The following is a 9828-nucleotide window of genomic DNA, read 5'->3' as shown; positions in this document are numbered from 1 at the left end:
ACCAAACATGTGGCCGTTTAAAAAAAAAATCACAAAATATATGTTCTTTTCGATACTTATAATATAACACAGTGGTGACCTCAGATAGAACATAAGATAAGATCGGTCCTTGGAAGAAATCCAACAAAAACAATGAACCAAATTATAATATCAATTTTTTTTGTAAAGTGAAGTTCCAAAAGTTTGACAATATCAGGGTTAATTTTGAGTGGGTAATAAAGATGACACTTATTCTGCTTAATAAACATGTAATAAATACCTACCAAACCCAACAACTTATACCCATTTATCTATCCCCCCTAAATGATATTTTCGTCCTTCGTTATTTGTTTTTTTCCTCTCCTTAGTTTATCCCTCGCCGTCCCTCATTTCTCTCTCTCGCGCCGCCTTTCCTCTCTCGAGTATTTTTTTCCATCGTCGTGCCTCCAGCGCCGCCGTATCTCGCAGCACGCAGCTGCAAGTCGCCGCCCAGTCCATCGGCCGCCGCTGATTAGACGTCCGCCGCCGCCCCAGTCGATGCCGGATCTCCCTGGGCAGCGGCTGTGACCCATGTGACACTAATCGAGCACGCAGCTGGTAACTGAGTATGCTGAATTTTACGTCAAGCTTGCAAATGTGAGGTATGTGAAAGGTTATCTGTGAATGTTTAAAAATCTCATAATGCTTATGGAAATTGTTGTATGCATCAACTATTCACTGTTCATGTCTATGACTGAGACGTTGTTAACGAAATATGGTGTATGATTGCTCATACAAGTATTTATGGAAGTAATGCATTCTGAACATACGTTTCTTTGAACTGAAATTGTTTAAGTGAAAATGTAGAATGGACGTGCTATACGGAGAAATAATGCAATTTGGAACTGGACGAAGGCTAAGGGAGCCTGCTGAATGGTAATTGTTCTATTGGAATTCAGATTTCGAACAAATTTGATCCATTCGAAACGTTTTGATTGAGATCATAGTATGAATTAGTTCTATTAGCTTGTTCCGGCTTGGAAATGGCGTCTTTCCTATTCCACACTTCACGTAGGTCCGTGTCCTGCCTATCTCTTCATCGTAAATTTCTCAATCACCTCTCCAGCCTTGAGGCACCGGTTTCTTACACCAGAGCTAGTTTAGTTTCCAATTTATGGTGTAATCGGTCAGATTTTGCTTGCAAAAATTTCATTCGAGATTTTAGATATGGACTTATCCACGGTTTATCCACGTCTTCGGATCTAAAGGAGAGTTCCAAGAATGACGAGAGCCCAAATAGTAGTGTTAAAAATGATGGAAGATCAGAGGCGAAAGTTGAGATGTCCTGGATTTATTTGTATTTGCCCAAAAAGATTCAGCCTTATGCTCACCTTGCGCGGCTCGATAAACCCATTGGGACGTGGTTACTTGCTTGGCCTTGTATGTGGTAAGAGCTACTTCTATTTTTGGTCCTTGTTGGGTCTGCTGTCAATGTACATAAAATGACATGGAAGAAATGAAAGTCTTGGATTTTGTAGACTACATAGTTGTTAATTGGCATCTGAAATTGGTTATTATAGTCAATATTCAGCCCGTTCCTGTAATAAATAATCTTTGTATCATACTAATCACTATTGGTTGTCTGATTGTAAATGGATAATTTGATGGTCTTTAAATTATGTGTCAAAGAGGTACTGTATTTGTGAGAACTGCGAAGTTAGTGGAGGCATGCATGACTTAGTTGTAACTTGTATAGTTATATGTAAAAAAAGATCCTCATGTATTCCGTATCATATGTATTATTTTCTAACTGAACTTGATTATTCATGAAGGATCTACAGATTGTTATGTAATTGCGTATTTTAGTTGAGATGTGTGTCCAATCACAACTAGTAAATAGGAAGTCTGTCATTGGTTCACTTTATTAGTCTCTACATATTGAACTATAAGTTTCTTTTGTATCACATAGGTAATAAGACAATGTTCACACTCTCGACTGGATCATAAATGTTAATGGGTGCATGATTTCCAAAATCCATAACTAGAGTAAATTGTATTCTTTAGGTCAATTACCTTGGCGGCACCTCCAGGCCAACTTCCCGACTTTAAAATGCTGACTCTATTTGGATGCGGGGCTTTGCTTTTGAGGGGTGCTGGGTGTACCATAAACGACCTCCTCGATCAAGATATTGATACAAAGGTCAGTACACTTCTTTCTTCCATGAATATCATATTCACATCATTTTCTCTATCGTGTGGCTTTTTGACGATCTCTTGGCTTAACTTTTTGAATAGTTTAAATTGGTTAGTCCTTGCAAGTAGTGTGTAAATCTATGTGTTCTATTTGTGATAGATGTATTTACCCCTGCACTTTTAGGGCTCTGTATTTTAATTAAGCATCAGTTCATTCCGTTGTTAATATTATTTGTGCGACATTTCTTGCCCCTTTTCTTGGTCTGGGATGATTGTAATGCAAAAAAAAAAAAAAAAAAGACTTCCCACCTGGTATCAATTATTTGCTGCATTCCCATGATCTATTATAGTCTCTATATCAAATGGGAGATACATCACTTGTCATGATGTGTGTAAAATAGAGCAGCAGGTACCAAGGCTAAGTAGCTTGCTGACAAACAACACATTCACTAACAAATTGTCTTACCATCGAGTTCTTTCCTTTCTGATACACCTCCCTTGCAGGGGATTAGTTTCTTCTAACCCTTCCATGCTTGGCCGAGTGTTTCACCCTTTGCAGGTTGAACGTACAAAGCTAAGACCAGTTGCAAGTGGTCAATTAACCCAACCCCAGGGAATCAGTTTTTTAGGGTTGCAGCTATTTTTGGGACTTGGAATTCTCCTTCAACTGAATAATTTCAGGTCGGATTGGTTTTGAGTTTCTCTTTAGAATTAACTGGGTCATATAATACGTGTTTCGTATACTTTCTTAGTAGTTTGATGTTTCCAACGTGACCTCATGTCTTGAACAGTCGCATTTTGGGGGCTTCCTCTTTGCTTCTAGTCTTCTCCTATCCTCTCATGAAGAGGTTCACGTTTTGGGTATGATGCTTTAATTGGGTTTGCTAAGTATTTTATATTTATTTTGAGAAACACTAGTAGTTGATGTGGCTTGGCAAGATATTTGTGGCAGCCTCAAGCCTATCTAGGTCTGACCTTCAATTGGGGAGCTTTATTAGGATGGGCAGCCATCAGAGGAACTTTGGATCCAGCTATCGTTTTACCACTGTACTTTTCTGGAGTATTCTGGACTCTTGTGTATGATACGATATATGCACATCAGGTAAAGTCTGATTCCCGCTCTTCCTTTGTTTATTAGGATTTTGTGTTACCAACTTTAGAGGCGATATTTTTTACAAAAAAAAAAAAGAAGTATTTATAGAAGTAGGGAGCTCGTAGTTAATTTGAAATCTTACTCTAGTGGTGGTGAACATGGTTGAAATAGATGCAACTTAGGGTAAAAAAATCAGACCACTTCTATAAAGCAAAGCAATAGCTGGAATCTTTGTGATATAGAACTCCACCAAGAAGTTGGGGAAAATAAACGGCTCTTTACCTCTAAGATGTTCCAAAATTTCTTTAGGAATTTGTAAGACCCTTGGTTAAGGATTTGTTGGGATAATTAGTAGAATATTAGGAGGGTTATTAATTAGGACATATTAGTAAATAGTTAGTAAGTTGGTTAGGTATTTTACTATAAATAGAGGGGAAAGGGTTGGAGAAAGGTGTGAAGAATTTGGTGGGAATTTCCTTTGGTAATTTGGGATAGACTAGCCCTCTCGAAAGGTTTATCTTGTTATTTTGCTTAAGAGTTTATAGCATATTTCTATACATTTTCATATATTCCTATAATTGCATTGCCCTTAAGTTTATTCTATATTCTTGAGTACCCTTCTTGTAAGGGGATCCTAACAAATTGGTATCAGAGCTACTCTTTTTGGGTACTGTTTTATTTTGTTTGGCAATTGGGGAAGAAGAATCATGGACATAGGAGTGGCTGTGTAAATGGACAGAAGACCGCAAACGGGAGGCAACAAAAAGAGGAGAAACTCCATGGACATGGGAGCAAGCACGAAAATGGATGACAAATAATGAGTGCAAAATGGTGGAAGAAGCAGACCGGAAGGAGACATTGCACGAAAATTCGAGAGTGGAGCAAAATCGGGATGAGATATTTGAGTTGGTAGTGGCAAGCAAAACCAACGGTAGTTCGAAGATGGTTGATAGCCTGAGTTCGAAGTCCATGGTGCAGGGCAGTGGAGGCAGTACGGGTTCGATAGGAAGTGGAGTTCGAACGAGGACGGTGAAGAAGAAATCGGAGAGTGAACGGAGACAGAGAAGTATATTCATGAGAATGGATTGGAAAAAGCGGAGGGAGAACTCATTGAAGGGCGACAAGTTGGAGAGGCGAAGGAATGAGAGTAAGAGAAAAACACCGACGGTAAAACGTGGAGACAAGCGGAAGAAGAAACAAGGGCCGGAGGTGAAGAATCGAGTGAAGAAATGGTTGTGGTTCAAAGAACCAGAGGACGGTTGGCCGCGGCAGAGAAAGAAGACGTCAGCGATTGATTGGCTGAGATGGCAAGGCGGTTGGCGGACGGAGCGGCGACGGCTGAAGGACCTGCTAACGATCGCGCAAGTCGAAGAAAGTGGGAGGACGGTGAATCAAAGGCGCTGGACATGGAAGACGAGGCCGAAATATGGTGGTGGGAGAAAGAGACATGTAACAAGGGAGGCTGATGGTGGGAAGGAAAGGTCGGGATGCTGTGCGATGGAGATGAACGACTATCTGAACCATTGGAGATCGACGGTCATAGGCGTGGGATAGAGAGGTTGAGGATGGTGTTGCTTGAAACGGCGGGAAAAGGCTTGCAGTTAGAGACGAAGAAGACAACCACGACGGAAGAAGGTTGGAAAAATTTCGTGAAAACAGAGACAATGATGTGGCAGAAGATTATAGGGGCAAAAATAACTAACCCTAATTACGTGGGTGTGGGCTGCATTTTTTTTGAATGGGCTTGAGTTTACTTTAAATATAATTATAGTGGCCCATTATCTTATTTTGCTCTCAACTGAGGAAGCAAAATGTAAGTTGAGGAACGTGAAGAAGAGAAAATCGTGTGTGAAGCCATGGAGGGGACAAGGTGGCAGCATGATTTTGGGCTCATAATGGGCTGGACTTGCTTGGTCTATTTATCGGTTTACTATGATCATGTGTTTGGTGAGGAGAAGAAAGGTCCAAAACTATCGGAGAGTCCTTGGCTGTTTTTGGGGCCAATTTTAAGTAGCTTGGATGAGGTTCACACTCCTACAAAGGTGATAGATTTAAAATATGGATTTCCGGTTGGGTCGTTATTTGACCCAGGACCTGACTCGATATGGGATTACAGTAGGGGTGTACATCAAACCAAAAAACACCGACTCGATCAAATTAAGGTCGATCGGTGGTTGGTTTTCGGTTTTTCTGAAAGAAAAAAAAAAAACGTTGAAAACCGACCGACGTATAATATATATAGATTATCAATTCATCTTTCCTTTTTATTCACTTTGACTCCTCTTAAAAATAATAATAATAAAAAAATGAAGATGGTTGGGGGAATTTCACTCTTTTTTTTTTTTTTGGATTTTCGGTGTCAGTTTTCTCTCAAACCCGGTGTCGATGTACACCCTAGATTACAGCACCCATGGGAAAAAATCAACCCTAACGACACAATATGTCAGGTGTGGCTTTCACCCATGCTACCAACCATCCACACTGGGCTCGCTGATGCCGCGGACAAAGGGTACCATTTGCCACCGATTGTGCCTCCACCACTCGCCACCGTCTACCGCTTACAATGGACGAACCAACCATTTTCAATTTGTTTTGCGATGGATATTAAGTTTCGTGTTTTCGCTCTTAAAAAAAGGATGTAGAGGAAGATGGAGGGCCATGCGTTAGCAAATAACTTCCGTCAAATGATAGAAGCAGGAGTCGAGTTTCTGTGCGGTGGAGAAGAACGGCCAAACGGTCAGAGCATCGGTGTCAAGCGGCAGATTCGAGAAAAAAGAACGGCGTTGAAGATGAAAAAAATTGGGGATGGTCGTATACAGCAGCGAGGGTCGAGGTTGTTGGGGATGAAGAAAAAGAAGAGGTGGAAGTTGTTGAAATGTGTAGAGGAAGGTTGCCGGCGATGGAGGGAGATGAAGGCTCGGGACTGCCGCAATTTTCTTGAGGTTGTGGGAAAATTACTCTCTACCCACCTGAAGTGTCAGGTGGTGGGGTCAGGTGTTAAAAAAAGTTGCAGGATTATCTATGAGTCTGGTTCATGGGCTAAAGTACAAGGAGAAGCCCATTGTCCTTCCAAGGCTAGAAAAAAAGGTGCGGGTTAATGTGCTGGTGGGAGAAGCGCAATATTTTCTGCAAGCCAGCAAGGGCTTTTGGGCCCATTTCGTTATACGGAGCCATTTTTTTCTGTCAGGCGATGGGCCAGCAGTTGGAGAAAAAGGCAGCATTAATTTTGGTTGGGATTATGGGCTGGGATTTGGTAAAGAAGTCCAATTCTTGCATTGCTCAACAAGTAATTTAGGGCCGATTTTCATGTGGCTCAAATGGAAAAATGGGTCTTGTAAAAGGCTGAAGAAGAAGGAAAGTAGAAGGTGGGCCCATTATATTATCTCTAATAAATGGGAAGTGGGCACTAATTAAAAGTGAGTTGTTGGCTGGTTTTGGACAGCAAGCTGATTGTGGGTCTAGCCCATCAGAGAAAGAACCTCAACTTTATACACCTTTGCAAATGGCGTGGAGTTAGGCCCAGTAATGTGCCTGTTGAGAAGAGATATAATTCTGGAAGATTTTTTGGGTTGAGGGCTGCTCTATGGGCTGAAGCCACGGGAATGATTTGGAACCCAAGTTCTTTTCAAAGCCGAAGGAAGGAATCATATTTGCAATACATTTTCCTAAATTCCTATAATTACATTGCCCTTGAGTTTATTCTATCTAACAAAATTCTCAGGTGTCTTTCACCAAACCTCCAGCCAAGTAATGTTTCATAAACCTCAAAAGAAAAGCTTATCCTTAATGATCTCTACCGTGCAACTTGATGGGAAATATTATGGAAGCAATTTAAATGTGTCTATTGAGTATTGTTCGTGGATGTATTATTCATGGCTGCAGTATTCTTTATTTTATACATTAGCCAAGCCACGAGCCTCTTTCTTAGGGGTCTCTCCCCTCTCTGTGTAATGTCATGCTTGCCTCATCACGCATACCCACTGAGGGTTTACCCTCAGCTCTAGTATTTATACATACTATTCTTGGCTTTCTGTCATTGAGTCTTTAAATGGTTTGTATCTCACTACTCTTTTTGGTTATTTGGTGACTGTATCATATTGGTGGTTTTATTCTAGATCTAATGATATCCGCTGCCGTACTTGAAAGCATAGTTACATATGCTAGTAAACAGTCACGGAAATGACAGCATCATTTGCTTAGAGGTGTTTTGCAACATCTTAATGGCATTTTATATCTGAATAAGAAGACTTGACAAATTTCTGACGATGTCTTTTGATTGGATATGAAGAAGTGTTTGGAACTTGGAAAAATATCTTAAAATACTTTTAGATGCTTTTAAAAAAAAAAAAAAAAAATTCAAAGTGCCCCTAGAAAAAATGTTGGGAAAAATACCTTTTTGGTCGTAAGTGGGTCTAGTTTCTATTTAGTTCATAGGTTTCAGAATGTTACACATTTAGTCATTAAATTTTGAGTTTGGTTTCAATTCTTAATCTTCTCTAGATTTCAAAATGTTACAATTTTACATCTGAGATTCGAGCTTTGTTTCAATTTGGTCCATAGGTTTCAAGATTTACACTTTTAACCTTGGTTTTTCATAAATAATGAAACTCAGTTAATTATACTTATTTTAAATTAATTAATAGACATTAACATGGAAAACTGAAAGTTAGTAATTAGTAAAAAATCAAGATTAAAAGTGTAAAATTTCAAATGGTAACATTTTGAAACCTAGGGATCAAAATGAAACTAGAGCAAAAAGTTAGGAATCAAAAAGGTATTTCCCGAAAATGTTTCTGTCTGAAGACATCTCCAAAATAACTCTTTAACTTTCTGGCTGCAATGCTTACACTTTGGCTTTAGGACAAGGAGGATGACTTAAAAGTCGGCGTTAAATCTACTGCTTTGAGATTTGGAGATTCAACTAAGGAGTGGATTTCTATGTTTGGAGTTGCAAACATTGGCTGTCTTGCTCTTAGCGGTTACAATGCTGATATTGGTAAACTACTCTGTGCCTTTCCTTGGTTTTTAATATCCCGTTTTGTATAAACTGCAATTTGCTTCGATGTCTTATTCCAAACCGTTGTGGAGCAGAATGGCCATTTTATGCACTTTTGGCTGCTGCATCTGGACAATTGGCTTGGCAGATTTTGACAGTCGACTTATCAAGTCGTGCCGATTGCAACCGAAAGTATGTGTCTGATTTAGTAGGGTACTTTATCAAGCACCAGTAAAGAAAATTAAAACTGCTGATTTTATGGGTTGAATGCATGTATTTTAAACTTACTGGTCTTTGAACCGATAATAAGTTGTTTTTTTTTTTTTTTTTTTTTGAAGTGTCGAATCTCGTTAGATCATTACACTGGAGATGATAATTTTTATTATGGTGTTTTGAAACTAAAGTTTCTTTAGAAGGATGGTTGTGACCTCATTAAAAGCTTTTTTTCAGCTTCAATCCTAGTTGAGATAGCCGGATGCACTTGTTGATCTCTGTTCTTTTAATTTCATTTACCTCTTATGTATCATTGTAATTTGAATATTAACCTCGTTTCATTTCATCATTAAAAAGTTCTCTTTCTATTTTTTTTTTTAAAAAGCTCCAACCCTTTACTGCGATGATAATATAGGCTGTTCTGAATGCTTACATCTTGTTAGATTATGCACATTTAAAGTTGAGGAGTTTGGTATATGTATTAGCTTTCTTCCCTTTTCTCTTTTGTACAATGCCTTCTCATTTCCACTTCTGGTTTCAGGTTCATCTCCAACAAGTGGTATGGTGCTTTAGTGTTCAGTGGGATCTTGCTAGGTAGACTTTCATCTTAGCCTTTTCCGAAAAGTATGCAAAGGCTAGGAGTGGACCGTTTGCTAACAGAACATAAGAGGATTTGATCTCGAACCATCTTCGAATAATGTTGGTTCTATAGATCGTGATCAGATTCGTCTTCGACCTCAGAATTTGAATGAAATTTTGGAAGTTTGAGAGTGAGTGAAGCTCTGTTGATGTTATTTCCATGTGGAGATGAAGCCAAAGGTTTGCAGTAACCATGACTAATAGGAGCAGGTTTGAAGTAACTATGACCTGAGGGTTGTGCGCAGGGGATTCGACCAAGGGCCTCATAGTAGTTATTGACACACTCTTATGTCAATTGGGCTGGGCCCACTTTAGCCATAAAAAACATTAGATCTCTTAAAAAAATTACTTAAATTTATTTCACATTTAACGACTAAAAATCATGTGCTTGATTTATTTTTGTTAAATTTTTTCTCTATATGTCTTGACGAGTCTCAATAAATCTATAATTTCTCAACAATAAACACGTTTCTGAAGCTAAATAACTCTAAGAAATGGGAGGTATTAGAGAGGCTAATCCATCTTTAAAATTTTATAAATTTGTTGGGCAAAATCAAAAGTTCTAATACCGTAAACAATTTTCTCCGCTATAAGAGTGTTTTTGGGCATCAATTTGGATTTAGTACTGTTAGCGTTTGGGGTGGTGTGTGTTAAGATAACTTTGGAGATGAGGTTTGCCTTGAAAGATTGTTGGAAATGTCTAAAATGTGTTGGAAATTTTTAAGAATGTCTAATT

At 39.0% G+C, this 9828-nt stretch overlaps 1 protein-coding gene across 3 annotated transcripts; it reads left to right on the top strand.

The window, feature by feature from the left end:
- Nucleotides 1-301: 301 nt before the first annotated feature.
- LOC120091997 (4-hydroxybenzoate polyprenyltransferase, mitochondrial) lies at nucleotides 302-9512 on the top strand. Of its 3 annotated transcripts, XM_039050183.1 has the most exons (10): nucleotides 302-620; nucleotides 826-894; nucleotides 1227-1405; nucleotides 2023-2158; nucleotides 2711-2832; nucleotides 2943-3012; nucleotides 3104-3253; nucleotides 8105-8240; nucleotides 8336-8432; nucleotides 8995-9512. In XM_039050183.1, exons 2-10 carry the CDS (start codon nucleotides 892-894, stop codon nucleotides 9062-9064), a joined length of 963 nt encoding a protein of 320 aa, XP_038906111.1. In that variant the 5' UTR covers nucleotides 302-620; nucleotides 826-891; the 3' UTR covers nucleotides 9065-9512. The 3 variants fall into 3 exon arrangements, with proteins under 3 accessions (XP_038906111.1, XP_038906108.1, XP_038906110.1); XM_039050180.1 differs by having other exon boundaries at nucleotides 826-1405; XM_039050182.1 differs by lacking the exons at nucleotides 8105-8240; nucleotides 8336-8432; nucleotides 8995-9512 and adding an exon at nucleotides 3897-5481 and having other exon boundaries at nucleotides 826-1405.
- Nucleotides 9513-9828: the final 316 nt, after the last annotated feature.

This window comes from Benincasa hispida, chromosome 11, assembly GCF_009727055.1.
Source record: "Benincasa hispida cultivar B227 chromosome 11, ASM972705v1, whole genome shotgun sequence".
In the NCBI taxonomy this organism is placed as follows: Eukaryota; Viridiplantae; Streptophyta; class Magnoliopsida; order Cucurbitales; family Cucurbitaceae; genus Benincasa; species Benincasa hispida.
This window is presented reverse-complemented; position numbering and strand designations above follow the sequence as displayed.

Coding starts and splice junctions, on each gene's coding strand:
- LOC120091997 (XM_039050180.1), top strand. CDS start 1,002: ATGGCGTCTTTCCTATTCCACACTTCACGTAGGTCCGTGTCCTGCCTA. Junction 3,013..3,103: donor TGAAGAGGTTCACGTTTTGG/GTATGATGCTTT, acceptor TATTTGTGGCAG/CCTCAAGCCTATCTAGGTCT. Junction 8,433..8,994: donor CGTGCCGATTGCAACCGAAA/GTATGTGTCTGA, acceptor TTCTGGTTTCAG/GTTCATCTCCAACAAGTGGT.